This window comes from Heptranchias perlo, chromosome 6 (genome assembly GCF_035084215.1).
Source record: "Heptranchias perlo isolate sHepPer1 chromosome 6, sHepPer1.hap1, whole genome shotgun sequence".
Taxonomy (NCBI): domain Eukaryota; kingdom Metazoa; phylum Chordata; class Chondrichthyes; order Hexanchiformes; family Hexanchidae; genus Heptranchias; species Heptranchias perlo.
In genome coordinates this window covers 17,134,115-17,159,907 of record NC_090330.1, presented here as the reverse complement: position 1 = coordinate 17,159,907, position 25,793 = coordinate 17,134,115, and the positions used below count along the sequence as shown (strand labels likewise).

Here is a 25,793-nt window from a genome sequence, read left to right as displayed (position 1 = left end):
CAGAAGCCAGTCTTCAGCCAATTCGATTCACTCCATGATATCAAGAAACGGCTGAGTGCACTGGATATAGCAAAGGCTATAGGCCCCGACAACATCCCGGCTGTAGTGTTGAAGACTTGTGCTCCAGAACTAGCTGCACCTCTAGCCAAGCTGTTCCAGTACAGCTACAACACTGGCATCTACCCGACAATGTGGAAAATTGCCCAGGTATGTCCTGTCCACAAAAAGCAGGGCAAATCCAATCCGGCCAATTACCGCCCCATCAGTCTACTCTCAATCATCAGCAAAGTGATGGAAGGTGTCGTCGACAGTGCTATCAAGCGGCATTTACTCACCAATAACCTGCTCACCGATGCTCAGTTTGGGTTCCGCCAGGACCGCTCGGCTCCAGACCTCATTACAGCCTTGGTCCAAACATGGACAAAAGAGCTGAATACCAGAGGTGAGGTGAGAGTGACTGCCCTTGACATCAAGGCAGCATTTGACCGAGTGTGGCACCAAGGAGCCCTGGTAAAACTAAAATCAATGGGAATCAGGGGGAAAACTCTCCAGTGGCTGGAGTCATACCTACCACAAAGGAAGATGGTAGTGGTTGTTGGAAGCCAATCATCTCAGCCCCAGGACGTTGCTGCAGGAGTTCTTCAAGGCAGTGTCCTAGGCCCAACCATCTTCAGCTGCTTCATCAATGACCTTCCCTCCATCATAAGGTCAGAAATGGGGATGTTCGCTGATGATTGCACAGTATTCAGTTCCATTCGCAACCCCTCAGATAATGACGCAGTCCGAGCCTGCATGCAGCAAGACCTGGACAACATCTGGGCTTGGGCTTATAAGTGGCAAGTAACATTCGTGTCAGACAAGCACCAGGCAAAGACCATCTCCAACAGAGAGTGTCTAACCACCTCCCCTTGACATTCAATGACATTACCATCGCCGAATCCCCCACCATCAACATCCTGGGGGTCACCATTGACCAGAAACTTAACTGGACCAGCTATATAAATACTGTGGCTACATGAGTAGGTCAGAGGCTGGGTATTCTGCAGCGAGTGACTCACCTCCTGACTCCCCAAAGCCTTTCCACCATCTACAAGGCACAAGTCACGAGTGTGATGGAATACTCTCCGCTTGCCTGGATGAATGCAGCTCCAACAACACTCAAGAAGCTTGACACCGTCCAGGACAAAGCAGCCCGCTTGATTGGCACCCCATCCACCACCCTAAACATTCACTCCCTTCACCACTGGCGCACAGTGGCTGCAGTGTGCACCATCCACAGGATGCACTGCAGCAACTCGCCAAGGCTTCTTCGACAGCACCTCCCAAACCCACGACCTCTACCACCTAGAAGGACAAGGGCAGCAGGTACATGGGAACAACACCACCTGCACATTCCCCTCCAAGTCACACACCATTCCGACTTGGAAATATATCGCCGTTCCTTCATCGTCGTTGGGTCAAAATCCTGGAACTCCCTTCCTAACAGCACTGTGGGAGAACCTTCACCAGACGGACTGCAGCGGTTCAAGAAGGCGGCTCACCACCACCTACTCAAGGGCAATTAGGGATGGGCAATAAATGCCAGCCTCGCCAGCGACGCCCACATTCCATGAACGAATAAGAAAAAAACATCCTTCCTAAAGTGCAGTGCCCAGTACTGGGACACAATAATTCGGTTCTGGTCGAACCAGTGTTTTATAAAGGCTCATCATGACTTCCTTGCATTTGTACTCTATGCCTCTATTTAAAAAGCCCAGGATCCCAAGTGCTTTTTTAATTATTTTCTCGACCTGCCCTGCCACGTTCAACGATTTGTGCACATATACCCCCAGATCTCTCTGTTTCTGTACCCTTTTTAGAATGGGGCCCTCTATTTTATATTGCCTCTCCTTGTTCTTCCTACCGAAATGTATCACTTCGCATTTTTCTGCGCTAAATTTCATTTGCCACGTGTTCGCCAATTCCACCAGCCTGTCTATATCCTCTTGAAATCTATCACTATCCTCTTCACTGTTCACTACACTTCCAAGTTTTGTATCATCTGCAAATTTGGAAATTGTGCTCTGTACACCCAATTCCAAGTCATTAATATATATCAAGAAAAGCAGTGGTCCTAGTACCGACCCCTGGGGACACCACTGTACACCTCCCTCCAATCCGAAAAGCAATCGTTCACCACTACTCTCAGCATCCTGTTACTTAGCCAATTTTGTATCCGTGCTGCTACTGCCCCCTTTATTCCACGGGCTTCAATCTTGATGACAAGCCTATTATGCGGCACTTTATCAAACGCCTTTTGAAATGAGTCTGGAACTTCCCCAAGAGGCTGTGGATGCTAGGTTAATTGAATTTTTCAAGATTGAGATCGATAGATTTTTGTTGCATAAAGCTATCGAGGGATATCGAACATAGGTGAGTAAATGGAGTTGAGCTACAAATCAGCCATGATCTAATTGAATGGCAGAACAGGCTCGAGGGGCTGAATGGCCTACTCCTGTTCTGAAATTCCTGTGATGTTCACTGACAGCAGGTAAGGATTCAGAATATCTACCCTATACAGTTTAACTGGAACGAGTTGACAAAGGTTTAATATACCCTTTTTCAGGAAATTGCTTCTCACAGTTTCTTAGCAATTTGTTGGAAATGTAGACTCTCGTGCTACATTACGTGAAATTATTTCTCAGAGTTCCTACACTCACCTTACCCAAAAGAGGCTAGTGAATAGAAGACTGAATAGTCCGATAGGTTTCCTAGGCTATTAGACTGTTTTCTCCTTTGAAGATCTTTGGAGTAGTTGGGCAATCAAAAATGTTAATTTTTTAACCTAGACAAAGTGGTAACCACTAAAGGTTGTTGGCTTCCTTCACAAACTCTCTTCCCCCTGCCCCCCAAGAGACTGATCGTGACTAGAAATTACAACTCCCACCTTCAATCTGTGTATATTAATATTTCAAACAGGCCATATCACCCATCAAAGTAACTATATTAATTGCTTTCTGAAGACAAGATATTGCCCCATTACTAGCAGACTGATCATCATCCATCTTCCATTTTGAAACTTAGGAGAGAGCATCTTCCATTTTGAACCTAGCTATTTTAAAACATTACAAAATAAAGATAAAATTTCTGTTATACCTGTCTGCTGATGTAGGAAGTAAACATCAAAGTTATAGAATGCATTCTTTCACTTCTTTCACAAGGTAGTGACTCTTAACAGGGTGTGGTTCCATAGGCGGCTTTGACTCTGGTGCCTTACTCAAATGGTGGTTATTCCTGTGCAAGTCTGGGTATTACATGACTATTCAACCATGGGTACCTCACAGCTGAGAAAACATTCCTGACTTTACTCAGTGTCGGCTTGCACTTCCTGCTGGAATTTCTGGGCAAAGCAGAAGCAGGAACCTTGGCTTATTTCCCTTCCCACCTCCCCAATCCTGGAGAAGCTGTAGCAAATTGCAGCAGTCTTATGACTGCCATGGCTGAAATTAGAATCTTTTACATCCACGTAAGAGGGAAGATGGGGCCTCAGTTTAACATCTCATCTGAAAGACAGCTGTGCTCCCTCAATACTGCACTGAAGTGTCAGCCTGGATTATGTATCAAGTCTCTGGAGTGGGACTTGAACTTATGACCTTCTTGACTCAAAGGCAAGAGCGCTACCACTGAGCCAAGGCTGTTATCCTAGGTGTATTTTATTCCTGTTGCATGTATTTTTAAATTAAAAGTAATACTTTTAATTGATACTAGTAATTTTCCTGTTGTGTTGCTCACTGTCAGTTGTTGAATAGAAGTTTTTTTATATGCAAGATGGTGCACATAAGCACTTCAGAAACTGACTTCATGGAGCCACCTAGAGGCCAGAGGCTGCAACTACATTGTGACATAAAACTGAATAGGAAATGTTGACATGGCAATTTACAATGGTAAATGTTGATACTGTGTCTTTAGATATATTTTAGGTTCAGGTCTGTCAATCAGACACAACTACATGTATACATATTTTTAAAATCAATTTAACCTTATTTATGACAGACTTCATGTATACCAGCAAAGCATGAAACATTCACCATAGCTGTAAGATGACATTGCATTACATTCCACTATGAGGCAACCTTAACTTACAAGATACCATAGTTATCTTTATCCTGGGACGTGGCCAGCCGACATCTATCTCCTTTGGAGGATTCATCACAGCTCCCAGCTTAGGTGCACACCCTCTCCTTTATATCTTTTCTTATCACTGTTCATGACGCTCAGCATCCTGCTCCAGTGGTAACTTCCCTTTGTCTTCTAGGCTTTACATAAACTTTATTACATGAAGAAAGGAAGTCATTTTTAAGAAACTGCTTCACTTTTGCTGAATTAATACTCTGGTATCCAATTGCAATTTATATTAGTAAGTACCAGTTACCATATCAAACAGCATGTACACCTTGCAGTCAATTGTTGTTCAATCACATGGATCTGCTAACCATAGGTCTGGTCACTATTCATTTTGAGGAACTTACCACCTTCCAGGTCTGCCTATCTCATTTTGTAGTGCAATATTTCATTAGAAAGACATACCTTACTTCTTTTTCCAACCTCAACATTCATATCACCTTCTAACCACAGATTCCACTTCATTATTAATTCACTCACTCTGAAAACCATCTGTTTAAAAGATTTTTTTTTACACACAACTGAAAAACAGTAATAAGGCACTGATTAGTTACTTTAACACATTGGGCCAGATTTTACTGGAGCGGGGCATCTCATGGCGTGCCCCGTTTGTTAAATTCATAATTGCACATTTAGGTTTTAAAGTGTTTTGCCCACAAAGTTGCTGGAAGTGCAAGCTGATAATGGTACAGCGAAGGCAACAGGGCACCTGGGACCTTGGTGAACAATGGGACATACAGTGTATCTCCTTAACCAATGAGATTAAAGAATTGGGAAATAAACAGAGAAAGGACTGAGAAGGAGGGTGAAGTAGAGTGGGTGAATTCAATGTAAAATCAGGTGCAGAAAGAGAAATAAAGAGAGGAAAAGAAAGATTAGAGTAAGAGAGAGAGAAAAAAGAGACTGAAAGGAAAATAAGAAAAAGAAATCTAAATTTTTAATTTGTCATTTTTAAAATCTCCTAAAACAATTCACAACCTGAAGGAATGAGACTCCACACTTATAATTGTTTATTTTCTGAGCAAGAGAGGTTGATTGGCAGTCATTAACAATTATCACGTTGTTAAAAGGGTACTTACCCTGATAATTACTAGACTTAACTTTCTGTGGCGAGTTTAATTGGCAATTAATGTGCAAATGCAGCAACTTCATGAAACTCACAGGGAGGATAAGAGTTGCCATTTTCGTGAAGCTAACGGAGGAGTGGCACAAATCGGCCAGCAACTTATGGCGATTCACAATTCACAGGATATCTCTTCCCCACCACAAGTTGCTGGCCAATTTGTGCATTAATAACAGCGTGCGTCGTTCAGATGCCGTTACTTTTTCAGCAAAACCTGGCCCATTGTGTCTTAAGGGTCAGATTACCATGTTTGATAAAATTCAAAGTTTACTCTGGTATAAAACAAAAAGCTTAGCAATGCTAAACTAGCAGATTCCCTCATCAGTCAAGTCAACTGCAGGATATCTGCTGCTGCCCTGATTAACTGATCTGTTATAGTCTCAAACAAGAACTTTGATTAATGCATTACAAGAGAAAAAGACAATTCTGTCAGTAAATTTAATTAGGTTCTTATGAAATGTGTAATTTAATTTTTTTTAAATTTTACTTAAACCTTTATTTGGTACATTAGAAATTTCAGTTACTGAGGTAAAATAGCAGTGAAAATTTTTTTCAGAAAGCATTTGAGCAATTTGTGGGAACCCAGTGGCCAGATTGTACAACCACAACGTGATAAACTCACTGTAAAATAGCAGCTATTATGTATCACACAGTGTGACATCTTTAACATTGTAAAGGCCTATCACAGCACCACCTACAGGAGTAATAAGTACTGCAATTACTTAGAATGAGTTTTCAATGAAAGGCGCCCCACCCTCATTGTACTGAATTTAATTTTTAATCATTTTAAGTTTTTAATTTTTCTGTATTCTTCCATCCCATTTTTATCCTTTGATTTTTCTCCCCTGAGTTAAGGAGAGGTAAAAAAAATCACATCCAGTCTGAAAAATATGTCTATGGGAACAGGTAGAAGAGAGGATTGAACTCAGCCCTGCTGACACTTATTGTTTAGGTTTATGTCTGAAGAATAAATATTTAGGCAAGTTCTAGAGGCAATTCTTGTAGAATTATACCTAGCATGAGTCGCAACCTTAAGCGAGATGGGGAGAAAATTGGGCAATTTATTTTTTAAGTATGGAATGAAAAAGAGCATTCGACCTGTAAAGCATCTTTCCTCCACAGGCCATGTACAATTGTGGTATATAGCTAACTAACCCACTCAGTCTCCATACAAACGTGAAAGCCTATAAAAAGATAAAGGTCTGTGATATTTCTTCTTGATTCTGAAAAGTAATGAAGCAAAACTCTAGTATATTGTCCTGACAACTTACATCATTCAGCTCTGACCAGCTGGATTCTATTCATACCATTGTCCAAGCAGCTCAGGAACAATTCTGTTTTATGCAGAATTTGTTGGTCTACATTCTTGTGACCTTCAATGCTATTCCTCACCAGCTTTTTATCCGGAATCTATTCAGAATTTCAGGTTGACATCCTCTGTCATACTCCCTATCTGACATCACGGTGTGGATGAGTCAACGCTCCCTCCAGCTGAACATTGGGAAGACTGAAGCCATCATTGTTTGCCCCTGCCATAAGTTTTGCTCTACCTATAAAAACCCTCTCAAAACCCAAGCTGACTCTTCCACCATTGCTCTGCATCCATTTCTTCATTCCTTTCATCTATTTCCTCCCCTTTGTAAAGTACCTTAGGATGTTTTCTACATTAAAAGTGCTATATAAATGCAAGTTGTTGTTGTTAGATGCCAATCCAAGTTGCCATCTATTAAATGTGTCACTTTGCCAGCTGTATGCTGCCGTGCACTCAGTGGTGATGTTATTTAATAACTGACCACTTTGAATTGGAATCCAGGAACAAAAAGGATGCCGATCCTTGATGACCCAATGCTATAGTAGTTGGTATAGTTGGTAGCATGTCAGCTCCATTCAAAGTGTAATGTCTCCCTGGAAGTGTGGTGCAATGACATTAAATAATTCTTCTAACAAATAAGAGATTTTTCAGGTGTGTATTTTTTTCTACTTGCTGAGGTGAAGGATGTCAATGTTAAGAAATTGAATTTTTTTTTCACTTTTTGCTCCCAGGTTAGGTACATCACAGAACAAAGTAAAGCTCCCTTTACTCTGCCCCATCAATGTGTCTAACCTCAATTTCAGAAGGTCTGCCTCTGCACTAATGTCAATGTCTCTGTTTCCCATTCCAGTTATTGTTATGGTTTCACTGAAGTGAGATAGCCAATTTGGTGCTGAATTTTGGGCATTTCTTTTGTGATTTACCATGTTAAAAATTCCCATAACAGGATGCTAGGCTTAAACAGTTGCTACAGCCCCAAATATAAAGTACTTTCACAATTAGTCATGGAGCTAGTAAACATTTCTAGCTATATGACTGAATAGTGGACAGAATTTTCCTCTCCGGTTACACTGGTTTTCTGGCATAACTTAGGCGGGCAGAAAACTGGGGTAAGGACCTGTCCCACCTGGCCTCTACCCATTTCTATCTTGGTAGAAATTTTCATGTATTAGTTCTGCTGAATGCTGGAAATGCCTGCCCAAAAATGAGCAGATGTAACCAAATAAGATGGTAATTACATAGAATTACATCGAATGTACAGCACAGAAACAGGCCATTCGGCCCAACAGATCCGTGCCAGTGTTTTTGCTCCACACGAGCCTCCTCCCTCCCTACTTCATCTAATCCCATGAACATATCCTTCTATTCCTTTCTCTCTCATGTGTTTATCTAGCTTCCCCTTAAATGCTAGTCGCCTCATCTACTCCTTGCGGTAGCGATTTCCACATTTTCGTGAATTGCCTATTGGATTTATTAGTGACTATCTTATATTTATGGCCCCTAGTTCTGGTCTCCCCCACAAGTGGAAACATCTTCTCCACGTCTACCCTCTTAAACCCTTTCATAATCTTACAGACCTCTATTAGGTCACCCCTCAGTCTTCTCTTTTCTAGAGAAAAGAGCCCCGGCCTGTTCAGTCTTTCCTGATAGGTATAACCTCCGATTTCTGGTATCATCCTAGTAAATCTTTTTTTGCACCTTCTCCAGTGCCTTTTATAATATGGAGACCAGAACTGTTCAGACTACTCCAAGTGTGGTCTAACCAAGGTTCTAGACAAGGTTCTCTGCTGTTCAATTCCATCCCTCTAGAAATGAACCCCAGTGCTTTGCTTTTTTTAAGGCCTTATTAATCTGCGTCGCTACTTTTAGTGATTTGTGTATCTGTATCCCCAGATCCCTCTGCTCCTCCACCCCATTTAGACTCTTATTTTCCAAGGAGTATGTGGCCTCCTTATTCTTCCTACCAATGTACCACCTCACACTTATCTATATTGAAATTCATTTGCCAATTACACACCCATTCTGCAAGTTTATTAACATCTTCCTGTATTTTGTCGCAGTCATCCTCGGTATTAACTATACCCCCCCAATTTGATAGCGTCCACAAATTTTGGAATTGAACTTCCGATTCCTGAGTCCAAATCGTTTATGTAAATGCTGAACAACAGTGGTCCCAGAACTGATCCTTGTGGAACACCACTTCCCACATTTTGCCAGTCTGGGTAACTACCTTCAACCTCTACTCTCTGTTTTCTGTTCTGTAGCCAGCTTGCTATCCATTCTGCTACTTGTCCTCTGACTCCACGTGCTCTGACCTTAGTCATGAGTCTACTATGCGGTACCTTATTGAAGGCCTTTTGGAAATACATGCTGACCATTCTTTAGCATATTTTCGGTTTCTAGATGTCTTTCATCGTTGAGTAAGGATTCCATTATCTTTCCTGGCAATATGACGTCATTTTCTGTCCTTACCATCGTAGCAGCGTTGCACGTATAGACTGCCCATACTATTAATTCTACTTGTCTGATAATTCAATTTTTTTAGCGCTAAATTGCCATTTGGCTGTATTATTTACATTGCTTGATTCAAATTATTGGATAATTTAATTTTTTTTAAATTTAGTGCTTAAAAATGACTTTAAATTATCAGTAGACTGTATATAATAGGCACCCAGCATTGCCAGGGATGGTGAAGACCTTTTAAAAATGAAAATGCAATGCAGGGAAATAATCCACTGGGAGCTCACTAAAAAAAACTGTTTCACTTCAGTAAATTCACACCAGTTGGACAGTCAGAAATCCTGTCCCACCAAGCTTTCAGTGATGTAGCAGCCAGAGGGGAAATTCTCAGCCAGAAGGTTTAATATTTTAAAAGTGCTTTTTATAAACAGTTTACTTTGCACCTTGAAGTAGAGATCCTGGAAATGCTAGTACTGAATGTAATGTGAACACTTACAATTGAACATTTTCCAATTTGAACATGGAGGTGGCAGAATCATCACTATGCCCACCCAAGTTGTGCACGGATCTTCCGGGATCAAGCCTCTTCAGACATTCAGAGTGAGCTCCCAGTATATAATCCACCAGTGACTGGGAACTCACTGTTTGAGAGTGTGCAAAGTATCTGGCAAGGTCCAGGTGTGTTCCAGTGAGCAGCAGGCTAGATGACATCAATTTCCTGTTCTTCGCACATCTGAATCCCATTGATAGAACCCAGTCCGCTGACTGCAAAATCTATCTGCAATAGAATTACGTGACAAGCTGCATTATTTTCACAGACAATTTTATCACATCACTGGAAGGTGAAGTGAATTTAGCCAGAAACGCTCTCAAGAGGAAACATACAACATTGTAATAAATACATATAAAACGCTGCCACAATTGCACATTACTGAAGGTTACCACCCTTTACTCTCATTGCAGATTTTTTTGATGTGAAAGGAGAGGTAAACTTGGGATTTGGAGGGCTACGAGGGCGAGGAGTTAAGAAACAAGATCCTGCTATCGAAAGGGATCTGTATTTGTCTTTAGAAGACTTGTATCATGGATGTATGAAGAAGATCAAAATCTCACGCAGGGTAGGTTGCTTTTATTTCAATGAGCTACCATGAATATTATACAATGGTATCTTTATCTTTTTACACAGATTGAGGTTGAAAATCTGTGGAGGAATGCATCTCAGGCGATGAGTCCAACTGTAGTGCTCTAACTACTGTCTGAGATCAATGAACTCAGCATTGGTCAGAAATTCAACCTCAGACCTTCTGGCATGTTGGACTTAGTATTGCACTTGGTGGTATATTTAGTCACTAAATCATTGGAGGGGGGGGCTTCTTTTGTTCCTTTTATGGATACTGAAAGACAAAATATAATGTGTATATTGAGTTACAATCTCTCCCCTCTCCAAAAGGACTATTTTTATCTCCTGAAACTAAAATATCTTTTAGGGGGATAGAGTTGTCCCATGCCACATTGTGGTGCTCCAACCGTCTTTGCCAAGGGATAGGTCCATGGATCTGATTACCAACAGACCAAATTCCTGGTCTTGCCTATGCACTTCCCAGCACAGCCTACTGGGTAACAATCAGGATTGGAAACCCAGGGCATTTTTCATCCACTCTCTAGGCAGTCAATTGTAGGTTCCTATTCACAACCTGGCTGAGATCAGCTGACACAGCACAATTACTTGAGTCAGTTTCTAGCATGCAAGCATTCCCAGTCCCTTTACCTCTCCAGCTTCTTATAAACAGAAAGTCAAAATAAAACTCATGACATTTACTACATCCTCCAATGGCAACTTTGTATTTTTTGTAGGTCTGAAAAAAGATGGATTTAACCTTTAAGAGCAATGTTAAATTTGTAGCATTAATATTTCTGACTGAATTGATTACAATGTTATTTTATTAATTATATGAGGTGTTTAATGACAATTCCTTTATTTCATTTTTTAATCAGGTTATTAATGAAGATGGCCACACTTCCAGCATTAAGGATAAGATCTTGACCATTCATGTTAAACAAGGCTGGCAGCCAGGAACCAAAATCACATTCCCAAATGAAGGAGACCAGGTACTAGGAGCATAATTGCAAATGAAACTAATATCACCTGGGCGCTGGAGACATATAGTCACCCTTTGCTGGATAGGTGAGGGAGCAATTTGGAGTGGGACCGATAACACCAGGTTTCTGCCTGTTTTATTACTGTTTTAAAATTCCACCGGAAATGAGGGTGGACAATACTTACGTTCCTGTACTTAGTGCTTGATGTGGTCAAGCTACGTGATTGTGCGTTTTTCAGAGGCTCATGAAGGGGTGCAAGTAATAGTCATAAAGCCTGTTTACAGAAGTCCCCCGGCCTCAAAATCTCCTATCCTGTCAGCTCTGAAGGGGCTACTAATTTCCTGCAATTGATACTCCAGCATGGAGAGGTTCTTTATGTTGGGTGGTCCACCCTCGTTCTTACTTCTCTCCCTCGTGTTGTGCACTACCTTATCCTGCAGAGAGAGCGTGAGTGTCTCCTACAAAGGAGAGTGCAGGTGTATGGGGTTTCTGCTTGTTGTGCAGTAGTTGAATCCGAAACTAGGGTCCTGAATCTAAATAGAGGAAATTACGAAAGTATGAGGTGCGAGTTGGCTATGATAGATTGGGGAACTTTACCAAAAAGGATGACGGTGGATAGGCAATGGCTAATATTTAAAGAACGTGTGCAGGAATTACTACAATTATTCATTCCAGTCTGGCGCAAAAATAAAACAGGAAAGGTGGCTCAACCATGGCTTACAAAAGAAATTAGGGATAGTATTAGATCCAAAGAGGAGACATATAAAATTGCCAGAAAAAGTGCAAGCCTGAGGATTGGGAGCAGTTTAGAATTCAGCAAAGGAGGACAAAGAGATTGATTAAGAGGGGAAACATAGAGTATGAGAGTAAACTAGCAGGGAACATAAAAACTGACTGTAAAAGCTTCTATAAATATGTCAAGAGAAAAAGATTAGTGAAGACAAATATAGGTCCCTTACAGTCAGAAATGGGGGAAATTATAATGGGGAACAAAGAAATGACAGAACAATTAAACACATACTTTGGTTCTGTCTTCACAAAGGAGAACACAAATAACCTCCCAGAAATGTTAGGGAACCAAGGGTCTAGTGAGAGGGAGGAACTGAAGGAAACCAGTATTAGTAAAAATATAGTGCTAGGGAAATTAATGGGGCGAAAGGCTGACAAATCCCCAGGGCCTGATAATCTACATCCCAGAGTACTAAAGGAAGTAGCCCTGGAAATAGTGGATGCATTGGTGGTCATCTTCCAAAATTCAGTAGACTCTGGAACAGTTCCTACAGATTGGAGGGTGGCAAATGTAACCCCACTATTTAAAAAAGGAGGGAGAGAAAAAACAGAGAATTACAGACCAGTTAGCCTAACATCAGTAGTGGGGAAAATGCTAGAGTCTATTATAAAAGATGTGATAACAGAACACTTGGAGGGCATTAACGGGATTGGACAAAGTCAGCATGGGTTTATGAAAGGGAGATCATGCTTAACAAATCTACTGGAGTTTTTTTGAGGATGTAACTAGTAGAATAGATAGGGGAGAACCAGTGGATGTGGTGTACTTGGATTTTCATAAGGCTTTTGATAAGGTTCCACACAAGAGGTTAGTGTGCAAAATTAAAGCACATGGGATTGGGGGGAATATACTGGCATGGATTGAGAATTGGTTGACAGACAGGAAACAGAGAGTCTGAATAAACAGGTCTTTTTCCAGGTGGCAGACAGTGACTAGTGGGGTACCGCAGGGATCGGTACATAGAGTCATAGAGTCATAGAGTTATACAGCATGGATAGAGGCCCTTCGGCCCCAGCTATTCACAATATATATATATCAATGATTTGGATGAGGGAAATAAATGTAACATTTCCAAGTTTGCAGATGACACAAAGCTGGGGTGGAATGTTAGCTGTGAGGAGGATGCAAAGAGGCTTCAATGTGATTTAGACAAGTTGGGTGAGTGGGCAAGAACATGGCAGATGCAGTATAACGTGGATAAATGTGAGGTTATCCACATTGGTTGTAAAAACAGAAAGGCAGATTATTATCTGAATGGTGATAGATTGGGAAAAGGGGAGGTGCAACGAGACCTGGGTGTCTTTGTACACCAGTCGCTGAAAGTGAGCATTTAGGTGCAGTAAGCAGTTAGGAAGGCGAATGGTATGTTGGCTTTCATTGCAAGAGGGTTTGAGTACAGGAGCAGGGATGTCTTACTGCAGTTATACAGGGCCTTGGTGAGACCACATCTGGAGTATTGTGTGCAGTTTTGGTCTCCTTGCCGTGGAGGGAGTGCAACGAATGTCTACCAGACCGATTCCTGGGATGGCAGGACTGACGTATGAGGAGAGATTGGGTTGACTAGGCCTATATTCACTAGAGTTTAGAAGAATGAGAGGTGATCTCATCGAAACATATAAAATTCTACCAGGACTAGACAGACTAGATACAGGGAGGATGTTCCCGATGGCTGAGGAGACCAGAACCACGGGTCACAGTCTCAGGATACAGGGTATGCCATGTAGAACCGAGATGAGGAGAAATTCCTTTACTCAGAGGGTGGTGAACCTGTGGAATTCTCTACCACAGAAGGCAGTGGAGGCCAAGTCATTAGATGTATTCAAGAAGGAGATAGATATATTTCTTAATGCTAAAGGGATCAAGGGATATGGGGAAAAAGCGGGAACAGGGTACTGAGTTAGACGATCAACCATGATCATTTTGAATGGAGGAGCAGGTCTGAAGGGCCCAATGGCCTACTCTTGCTCCTATTTTCTATGTTTCTATGAGTGCTGTCTACCTTTAATCCCCATTACCGAAATTTCACTCCATATCCCCCTTCTCTCGAAGCTCATCTGATCTATGGAGTCCACTTTCTCCTTCCTCAGTCCCATTCCCACTTGATTTCTGACCACTCAACTGGTTCTCATACTTGTCTACATTGTTAATACCTCCCCTTTGCTCAGATACTGACATCACCTCCACTTCAAGAAGCTCACCCTTGATCTCCTCTCCGACTACCACACCATGTCTAATCTCTCTTTCCTCTCTAAGATTTCCAAATTATCTCCCAACTCCTTACCCATCTCTCTCAAAACTTCCGATTGAATCAATTCAGTCTGGCTTCTGATCTGCTCACATCACTGCGACTGCCATGGCCAAAGTCACAAATGACACCCTTTGATAGTGTTTGATACAGTCAACTTCAGCATCCTCCTCTATCATCGACCTTTCGTTGTCCAACTCCATGGGACTGTCCTTGAATGATTCAATGATTCCAGTTTTATCAGCCTGTAATAAATGTCTCACCTCTTGATCCTTGATCCTTGATCCTTCAAAGTCTCTCCACTATCTACCATGATTAAGTCAGAAGTGTGATTGAATATTTACCTAGATGGGTGCAACTAAAACAACAGAAGCTCACCATCATCAGAGCATTTGATTAGTGCCTCTGCCACTGGACTCAATAACTACTCTCTCCACCACTGGTGCACTGTGAATGCAGTATGCACTATGTACAGGGTGCATTGCAGCAACTCACCGAGCTTACTTCAGCAGCACCCCCATCCCTGTGACCTCTACAACTGAGTAGGCCAAAAACAGCAAAGTCATTGGACCAACATTACGTCCAAGTGCTCCTCCAAGTCACACACCATCCTGATTTTGACATTTATCGCCATTCCTTCATCATCTCTGGGTTAATATTCTGGAATTCCCTGCCTAACACCTTCTCAGTGCAACTAGGGACGGGCAATAAATGCTGCCTTGCCGGTATCGTTCCCAATCCTGAGAACAAATTTTTAAAAAACAAATGCATTGCCAGCAATGGCTTCTCTTCACATCCCCACACTGTCAACTCTGGAGTCCCCCAAGTATCTACTCTTGGTTCCCCCTCTTCCTCATGAACATACTGCCCTTCAGTGACATGATCCACAGGCACTAGGTCACCTTCCATATTTATGTGGTGACACCCAGCTTCACCTCTCCACCCTCCCCTCTGTGCTCCAGAACTAGCCGCGCCTCCAGCCAAACTGTTCCAGTACAGCTACAACACTGGCATCTACCCGACAATGTGGAAAATTGCCCAGGTATGTCCTGTCCACAAAAAGCAGGACAAATCTAATCCGGCCAATTACCGCCCCATAAAAGTCTACTCTCAATCATCAGCAAAGTGATGGAAGGTGTCGTCGACAGTGCTATCAAGCGGCACTTACTCACCAATAACCTGCTCACCGATGCTCAGTTTGGGTTCCGCCAGGACCACTCGGCTCCAGACCTCATTACAGCTGAATTCCAGAGGTGAGGTGAGAGTGACTGCCCTTAACATCAAGGCAGCATTTGACCGAGTGTGGCACCAAGGAGCCCTAGTAAAATTGAAGTCAATGGGAATCAGTGGGAAAACTCTCCAGTGGCTGGAATCATACCTAGCACAAAGGAAGATGGTAGTGGTTGTTGGAGGCCAATCATCTCAGTCCCAGGACATTGCTGCAGGAGTTCCTCAGGGCATTGTCCTAGGCCCAACCATTTTCAGCTGCTTCATCAATGACCTTCCCTCCGTCTTAAGGTCAGAAATGGGGATGTTCGCTGATGATTGCACAGTGTTCAGTTCCATTCGCAACCCCTCAGATAATGAAGCAGTCTGTGCCTGCATGCAGCAAGACCTGGACAACATCCAGGCTTGGGCTGATAAGTGACAAGTAACATTCGCACCAGATAAGTGCCAGGCAATGACCATCTCCAACAAGAGAGCCTAACCACCTCTCCTTGACATTCAATGGCATTACCATCGCCGAATCCCCCACCATCAACATCCTGGGGTTCACCATTGACCAGAAACTTAACTGGACCAGCCACATAAATACTGTGGCTACAAGAGCAGGTCAGAGGCTGGGTATTCTGCGGCGAGTGACTCACCTCCTGACTACCCAAAGCCTTTCCACCATCTACAAGGCACAAGTCACGAGTGTGATGGAATACTCTCCACTTGGCTGGATGAGTGCAGCTCCAACAACACTCAAGAAGCTCGACACCATCCAGGACAAAGTAGTCTGCTTGATTAGCACCCCATCCACCACCCTAAACATTCACTCCCTTCACCACCGGTGCACCGTGGCTTCAGTGTGTACCATCCACAGGATGCACTGCAGCAACTCGCCAAGGCTTCTTCGACAGCACCTCCCAAACCCGTGACCTCTACCACCTTGAAGGAGAAGAGCAGCAGGCACATGGGAACAACACCACTTGCACGTTCCCCTCCAAGTCTCACACCATCCCGACTAGGAAATATATCGCCGTTCCTTCATCGTCGCTGGGTCAAAATCCTGGAACTCCCTACCTAACAGCACTGTGGGAGAACCTTCACCACAGGGACTGCAGCGGTTCAAGAAGGCGGCTCACCACCACCTTCTCAAGGGCAATTAGGGATGGGCAATAAATGTTGGCCTTGCCAGCGACGCCCACATCCCATGAACAAATAAAAAAAAAGTCCAATATCAAAGTCATGAACAGATCAAAATTCACTCCCCAGGCTAAATCAGAATGTGCACAGCCTTAGCATTCTGTTTGATCCAGAGCTGAGCTTCAAACCCTACATCTTATTCATCACCAAGACTGCTTACTTCCACTGCTACAACATAGAATCATAGAATCATCATTCACCTCAGCTCCAATGAAACCCTTATCCACACTTTGGTACCTCTAGAATCACTTACTTCAACATTTGCCAGCCTCCCATCCTCCACCCTCTGTTAATTTAACTTGATCAAAACTCAGCCACCCATATCCTTTCCTCCACTAAATTCCACTCACCCATTACCTCTCCTCCCCTGCCCCCAGTGCATTGAAAGTAAAATACATGTCCTTTTTTTCAAATCCCTCTATGGCCTCACCCTATCCTACATCCAAAACCTCCTCCGCCCTTCTCTATCCACGAGCAATCTTCGGCCCCATGACTCTGCCTTTTATGCAATGTCCTTCCATTTGCCCCACCATCGGTGGCAGAGTCTTCAGCTACCTCAGCTTTATTCTTTAGAAATTATCCTTAAACCTTTTTGCCTCTCCACGTCTCTCTACCTTTAAAAACCTCAAAACCTATATTTTCAACCAAGCTTTCAATCATATCTTCTAACTGTTCCACCATGGCTCAGCATTAGTTCCTTTATTCGTTGTATCTATTTTTTCGACCCGACTGTAAATCACCTTTGGATGTTTTCTACATTAAAGATATGAGAAATGAAAGTTATTGTTGTCTCTCATGTGCAAGGCCCAACTAACTCACTTCTGAAATTGTTATTTTTGTCTTGTGCCTGCAGTCCCAAAAGCTTCTTAAAAACAAAAAGAGGCTGAATAAAAGATGTCACGTCATTGCAAAATATTTAAAACAAAGACAGATCATTCTGCCAACTCTATGCTGCCCTCTGTGATTTTATGCTACACACTCAGTATCAGTTACAGGATTCATAAACACACTAGACCAGGATGTTAGATTTAATCTACCTAAATTTATATTTTAATTTTCTTTTAAACTTTTAAAATTAAACTATTTGCTTATATTTTAAATGTCTACTCATTGGTTTTGCTTAAATTAATCTCTGCTATCTCAGATAGTTTGTTAATTTATAATTTGTCACAAACAGATGACAATGCAGTGAAAGTGAATGGAGTGTTCTTGCAGCCTCGAGGGGAGAGTATCAATTCCTAAAATAGTTTATTCAAGTGGCAGCTAACTGTGATGCCAGCCACATCTGCCTAGACTACTAAGCTTGAGATTCTATTTGATATTCATCCTTAGTACGCACTCGGCTAGCCAGCTATGTGTTTGAGTTTCATGGTACCTGACATTCATATTCATCTGATATGTGCTAGCTGGAAAGAACTACAGCAACTCTTGGTTCTTATTTCTTGTACTAAATGAAAGGGGTGTCATGCTTATTTTCAGATTTTTATGAATTTGGCACGTGTTGCTTATTTTTCCCACAATTTTCCCCTCTCCTCTCCTCTCCAATCCAATCCGATCATGCCACACCCGTGTAAGTTTATTCACTTCCCTGTCTCTTGATCTTAATATATTGAGTGGAGTAATGAATTTCAAACAAATTCAATTATTCTCACAACACTACTTTTTAGTTTAAGTCATACAATTCTTAATACAATTGTCAGCGTAATATTACGATACAATTCCCTTAACTTTAATGGATTCGATACGTACAACCTTTGAATGGGCTGCACAGCACTCGGAATGCTGAGGTGATCAGCCTCTTTGTTCATGAAGGTTCTTCCCGACATCTGTCTTCTTGGATGGTATGTTTCCTCACTATCGGTTCACCTTGAGGTGGCTAATTCTATCTTCTTTAATCCTTCCTTAGTGGTATGGACAGCATGTGATCGCTGGCTTGATGGTCCTCTTCAACCACTCTTGGCCACCTCTCCTGATAGGTTACCTACATTTGTGCGTCAAGCTCTTTCCAGTAATTGTTTCCCATCCCATTATGAGGGAAATCTCTGCTAATCTTGACACACCACATGTCTACATGGTCACGAATTTAATGCTTTGAACAGTCCTGATTGCCAAGATCATGCCATACATGACATCAGATACAAGCCATTCCTACGCTTTCAGGCTATCTTATCAGAAGGTCTTTGCTTATGTCCCCATGAATGTTAGTGGTCAGGTTATAAAATATATTAAATACAATTTTTTTATTATTCAGAATTGGCAAGGACACAACCATCTCCAAGAGAAAACTATCAATTAACTATTCTTACCTGCTGTTTCCTGACTTCCACTAGATTTTGCATTGATCCCTTTGGTTGGTTGTTCATAAAATTTATCGTTATCACCCATGATCACCTATTTATACCTCATACACTCAGTCACTTTCTCTTGTCCAATTAAGTTACATATCCCATAATATTACCATTTCATCTTGGTCGTAAATCCTGGAAGAACCTTATTGAACCTTACTGTCCAATAAACCATAAATCATTACCGCTTAAACATAGATTAAAAGTTTCCAGTTTGGCCCAATGTATCAATACATTTACTTGGTTTATTAAACCATTCATCATCTTTGAACTATCACATCGGCATCGGTATCAGTTCCCCTGCTTGACACAACAGTCCAAATTGGGCACCTCCCATGATGCAGATATCCTATCATACACCATTAACTTGGGCAAATTTACCTTTTGCTTATACACTCCTCCCTCTAAATATCCCACAGAATGTGGTTCTGCCAATTCGGTAAATACTTGGGTCGTAACACACGACAGATAAGGATAGGGTAAATGATCCCTAACTTGACCCATTGAGTGAATAGCAGCGTAACCCAGATTGCGGATTGTTTATACAGGTGGAACTTCAACCATCACATTTGTTTCACCATTTCCCTTAGAATACCACCAAACAAGGTTGTAGTCCCTTATCCCTCCCGCATCAAAATATCAATGTTTGATCAAAGTTTGGTAAAAAGTTAAAAACAGTGGATGTCCAAAGGGACTTAGGGGTTCAGGTACATAGATCATTGAAGTGTCATGAACAGGTGCAGAAAATAATCAAGAAGGCAAATGGAATGTTGGCCTTTATATCTAGAGGACTAGAGTACAAGGGGGCAGAAGTTATGCTGCAGCTATACAAAACCCTGGTTAGACCGCACCTGGAGTACTGTGAGCAGTGCTGGGCACCGCACCTTCGGAAGGACATATTGGCCTTGGAGGGAGTGCAGCGTAGGTTTACTAGAATGATACCCGGATTTCAAGGGTTAAGTTACGAGGAGCGATTACACAAATTGGGGTTGTATTCTCTAGAGTTTAGAAGATTAAGGGGTGATCTGATCGAAGTTTATAAGATATTAAGGGGAACAAATAGGGTGGATAGAGAGAAACTCTTTCCGCTGGTTGGGGATTTTAGGAGTAGGGGGCACAGTCTAAAAATTAGAGCCAGACCTTTCAGGAGTGAGATTAGAAAACATTTCTACACACAAAGGGTTGTAGAAGTTTGGAACTCTCTTCCGCAAACGGCAATTGATACGAGCTCAATTGCTAAATTTAAATCTGAGATAGATAGATTTTTGTCAACCAACGGTATTAAGGGATATGGGCCAAAGGCAGGTATATGGAGTTAGATCACAGATCAGCCATGATCTTATCAAATGGCGGAGCAGGCACGAGGGGCTGAATGGCCTACTCCTGTTCCTATGTTCCTATAATAGATGAAAGCACGTATGTCGTATAAATGGTTAATGCATCAACCAGTTTGGACCGCGCATGTTCATAATGATGCACATGCTTCTTTATAGTCTCAACATCTTCCTGATTCTAAATTGACATTCCTGTTCTGAATAGCCCCGTTATCGCACCTATCCATCCGACAGTGTCCGACTGTAATTGTCTTGTCCTGAATATACCCTTCTCTGGTCTAGTTTCTACTCCCATTATGTTATCTATCACTCCCTATCTCTCATTCCCATTTTATCTACATGTCTCTTGTGAGCATTTACCACAGTACCTTAACTTGGACTTTACTCCCTTGTAGCACATTTTACAGTTTCACAATCCCTTATACTAAACAATGTGCACTTCGTCCATTTCGCTTCATCTGTGGAGAAAACACATAGAATTATTTCTTCTGCCTCCATTATTTGGAGACATTTTTTAGAACACCCTACACAATTTTGGTCTGATGTGTCAATTGTCTGTCATTTTGGATGCTCTATACTTTGCTACCGACTTAATTTCCCTCGTTGGACGGCTGTAGGCCCACAGGGTCAAAGTCGTCCCATATGTGGAAGTATATCTGTGCAAGGGCAACATGATTTTAAAACATTTCTGCAGCACTGACTGAAAAAAAAATGGCAGAGCCAGCTTCATCACAGCAGCTCCAGACTCAGGCAGATTTAAACTAAATTTAAAAAACCTTGCCTTTTTATCAATTCGGCAATGGAATTAGATCTCAAATCTCAACAAAAAATAGGACATAGTCCTGTAACTGTATAATAATTCTCCAAACAAACATGCACAAAGATCCTAAAGTCACAGGTATAATTTTCCCAATCAAATGCACATGAACTCTGCCAAACAAATTTCAGTGTAAATATAACTAGAATACTCATTTTTAATTTAAAATATATATCCAATTTTGAAACACTTTTAGTCAAAGCACAAAAGTTTTGTTTTTCAATTTCTAACATTGCTATCTTAAATGAAAAACAAAATACAGCGGATGCTGGAAATCTGAAAGAAAAACAGAAAATGCTGCAAAAGCTCAGCAAGTAAGGCAGCATCTATGGAGAAAGAAACAGAGTTAACGTTTCAGTTCGAAGACCTTTCGTCAGAACTGAAAGATGATAAAGCTTTTAAGCAAGAACAGAGCCAGAGAAAGGTGGGGAGGGGAGGAAAGAACAAAAGGGAAGGTCTGTGATAGGGTAGAGGGCAAGAGTGATTAAATGACAAAAAGGGATGATGGTGCAAGGCAAGGAGGGTGGTAATGGGACAGGTTAAGAAACAAAAGATCAGTCTAGAGGAGCTGTATGTGGTAACAGCAGAACCATAACCAGCAGCTGCAGTTCAAAAAAAAATGGGAGCAGTGGATATGGTCTGAAGTTATTGAAATCAATGTTGAGTCTGGAAGGTTGTAAAGTGCCTAAGTGAAAGATGAGGTGCTGTTCCTTGAGCTTCTGGTGAGCTTCATTGGAACAGTGCAAGAGGCCAAGGTCAGAGAGGTCAGAGTGGGAGTGGTACGGGGAATTAAAATGGCAAGCGACCGGCAGGTCAGGGTCACACTTGCGGACTGAGCGGAGGTGTTCAGCAAAGCGATCACCCAATCTGCATTTGGCCTCCCCAATGCAGAGGAGACCGCATTGTGAGCAGCGAATACGGTATACTAAATTGAAAGAAGTACAAGTAAATCGCTGTTTCACCTGGAAGGAGTGTTTGGGGCCCTGGACGGTGGGAAGAGAGGAGGTGAAAGAGCAGGTGTTGCATCTCCTGCGCTCGCATGGGAAGGTGCCCTGGGGAGGAGGGCAGGTGTCGGGGTTGATGAAAGAGTGGACCAGGGTGTCGCGGAGGGAGCGGTCCCTTTGGAATGCTGAAAGGGGAGGGGAGGGGAAGATGTGTTTGGTGGTGGGATCGTGCTGGAGGTGGCAGAAATGGTGGACGATGATGCATTGAATGTGGAGGCTGGTGGGGTAGAAGGTGAGGACAAGGGGGACCGTAACATGGTTCTGGGAGGGAGGGGAAGGGGTGAGGGTAGAATTGCGTGAAACAGGACAGATACGATCGAGGGCCCTGTTAACTACGGGGGGAATCCTCGGTTGAGGAAAAAGGAAGACATATCGGAAGCACTGGTGGTGAAGGTGGCATTGTCAGAACAGATGCGACAGAGACGGAGAAACTGGGAGAAGGGAATAAAGTCCTTACAGGAAGCGGAGTGGGAGGATGTGTAATCAAGGTAGCTCTGGGAGTCGGTGGGCTTATAATAGATAGTGGTAGACAGCCTATCCTCAGCAATGGAGATAGAGAAGTCGAAGGGAAGAGTCGGAGATGGACCATGTGAAGGCAAGGGAAGGGTGGAAATTGGAAGCAAAGTTGATGAAATTTTCCAATTCGGGGCAAGAGCAGGAAGTGGCACCAATACAGTCATCAATGTACCGGAGAAAGAGGTGAGGGAGGGGACCCGAGTAGGACTGGAACAAGGAATGTTCCACGTATCCCACAAAAAGGCAGGCATAGCTGGGACCCACTCTGATTCCCACAGGGACACCTTTTTTTTGGAGGAAGTGAGTGGAGTCAAAGGAGAAGTTGTTCAACATAGGAACAAATTTAGCCAGGCGGAGGAGGGTGGTGGTGGATGGGGACTGGTTGGGCCTCCATTCAAGAAAGAGGCGGAGGGCCCGCAGGCCATCCTGGTGGGGGATGGAGGTGTAGAGGAACTGGACATCCATGGTGAAAAGGAGATGGTTAGGGCCGGAGAACTGGAAACTGTTAAAGTGGCGGAGGGCGTCAGAAGAGTCACGGATGTAGGTCGGAAGAGACTGGACAAGCGGAGAAAAAATAGAGTCATGATAGGAAGAAATAAGTTCCGTGGGGCAAGAATAGGCTGAAATGATGGGTCTCCCAGGGCTGTCCTGTTTATGGATCTTGGGAAGGAGGTAGAAGTGGGCTGTGTGGGGTTGGGGGACTGTGAGGTTGGAGGCCGTGGGGGGAAGATCTCCAGAGGAGATGAGGCCAGTGACGGTCTGGGAAACTATGGCTTGATGTTCGGCGGTGAGCTCGGCGGTTGCTTTCTTAAGCAACAGCACAAGTATACTGTACTCACGTTCTCCGATACTCAATATAACAACTCCAGTACTTTAATCACAGTCAATCATTCAATCCTTATTTGCTCTCATCCACCTTAAAAATATTGATCCCTGTAATGGGTTATGAACTCAGAAAGTGCCAAATTTTACATGGTAGTCCCAGGTCGCGAGCCCAATGACTATCCACATAGTTTAAATAACTAGCTGTCTGTAGTGACCACCCACAAAAAAACATTTTCATAGTTTGATCATTAGATCAGACATTCAGTCTGTAAACTCTGGTCAGTCATCATTAATTACTCCAATTTAGTTCAAACTCAAAAACAGAATGACTCAATATCTAAAAATAACACATGTATGTATAGATATATAGAAGAGCATGTGCTTACAAATCCTTAGTCATCTTCCTCTTGTTCTTTTCTATAGCATGCCTTCTCAGGTGACTGTAATTTTACTGAATATAACTGAGGAAATTGTTGTCTTTTGCAGTTAAACAAACATTTAAAACACTTGTATCATTATTAATGTTAACTAAGTTAAGGCTTACAAAAAGTTAACACTGAACAAACTAAAAAAAAGGGTGTAGCCATTTGCAGCCAGCAGCACTAAAACAAACATTCACACAGACATTGAAATCAAAAGAAAGAAATTCTGTAGCCTTTTAATGGTAGAAAAAGGACAGAATCATCCCCTTTCTCCATTATTCCACCATAGACTAATTTATTCTTTTTCTCTCAGACCAATTTTCAATTTCTGATGTTTTCTACTTAACCCCGTTTTGTACTGATTCAAAGGGCTCTATTTTCACACCCATGATCAGGTGCGTTCGTGGCGGGGGGGCTGCGAAAATCCGTGATTCCCGGGGCGGGTCCGGACCCCAGCTCCAACCCGCCCCATTTCCGGGTTCCCCAGTGACGCACTCACATCCCCCGCATGTGGGACTCCCGCCGGCTTTGCCACTTAAAGTACTTGAACAGGTACTTCAGGTTGTTTACAGACCTGATTGACCTGATATTTTAGGAGGGTTCGGATTTTGCAATTAACTGAGACTGTTTCCCGTACTGGGAGAAACACTCCCAGTTGAAATGGACGTGTTGCAGCCACCAGCCTGTGGCAGCTGCAAAGGTCGATTTGACAGGTGTTGGGGGGAGACCCTCACTCATTGCAGGAGGCCACTCTGTCACTTTGGACAAAGTTTGGCCTCCAACACCCTCCTCCTATCAATCAAATGCATAAACTTGCACGCTTACCCTGGTGTCCAGACACATTTACCTACCTTGCGGACCCCCTCAAATGTACATCTTCCGGATGGGGGCCGCCGTAGCTGCAGTCATGACCTCCTCGGAGGGCTAACCGCATCGCCGGCCACGCCGTCCACCTCTGACACGTAAAGCTCCACAACACAGTGCTGTGACACATCCACCTGCACAGCAGGAGGGAGGGCAACCGCAGAGAGAGATGCTTTGCAGAGGGCACTACCCTCGCCGCAGGGTCTTCAGACCGAGGCTCAGCTTCCGTGGACATGTAGTCGTGGACATCTGCAGCCTCCCTCATGCCGAGCTGCTCCCGGCTGGCCCGAGCGCTATCTTCTTACCTGTCGCTGTCAAAGTCACCACTGCCCTCAACAACTTCTCCGCATCCTTCCAGGGTGCCACCGGGGACATCGCCGACGTCCTCAGTCGTCTGCACAAAAGAGCCCTGCAAATACACCTACACCCACTCTGCAGTGACACAATGGGTGGCATGAGTTGTGGGTCTTCATAGTGATCCTCAGGAAAGGGCATTATTGCACAAACCAGACAAGATTCGCAAAGACATGGCAGCAGTGGTGACAATATAATATGTTATGTGAGTTGATCAGAAACCAAATATAGGTAAACACCATGACAAACCCTCAAACACCCTTCATGCTCACGACACGTTTGCCTTATGCTTCCTACTGCACATATGTGATGCATGCCCTGTGGCTGCAGCACAGGTAATGGCAGGTTGAGTGAGGCTGACTGTGAAAGAGGTGCATCAGAGGGTGAGTATGAGATACAGCCATGAGATTGTATAAGGATTGGGTTGAGTGGTAGTGGTGGGATGAGTACTGGCGAGGTGAGTAAGTGCAGGTAAGATGAGGATGAGCTTTGATTGGGTGTGAGGGGTGATGTGATAGAATAGTGTTGGTAGTGCAGAAGGAGATGTGGGGTGAGGGCGGTGATGTGGCAGACGGAGTGTAGGGGAATGAGTAAGTGTACTCACTTCGGCTGACCTACTTAGATGATTGAAGCGCCTCCTGCACTGTATGCAGGTGCGCAATATGTTGGTGGTGCTGGTGACCTCCTCTGCCACCTCGAGCCAGGCCTT

The 25,793-nt window shown here is 43.1% G+C and overlaps 1 protein-coding gene across 2 annotated transcripts in view; it reads left to right on the top strand.

The window, feature by feature from the left end:
- dnajb13 (DnaJ heat shock protein family (Hsp40) member B13) overlaps window positions 1-25,793 on the top strand; it is a 48,538-nt gene that overhangs the window by 9,889 nt on the left and 12,856 nt on the right. For both annotated transcript variants that reach the window (XM_067985849.1, XM_067985848.1), the window contains exons 4-5: window positions 10,020-10,174; window positions 11,052-11,165. In XM_067985849.1, coding sequence (XP_067841950.1) covers window positions 10,020-10,174; window positions 11,052-11,165 — 269 coding nt within the window. The remainder of the gene's footprint in view (window positions 1-10,019; window positions 10,175-11,051; window positions 11,166-25,793) is intronic.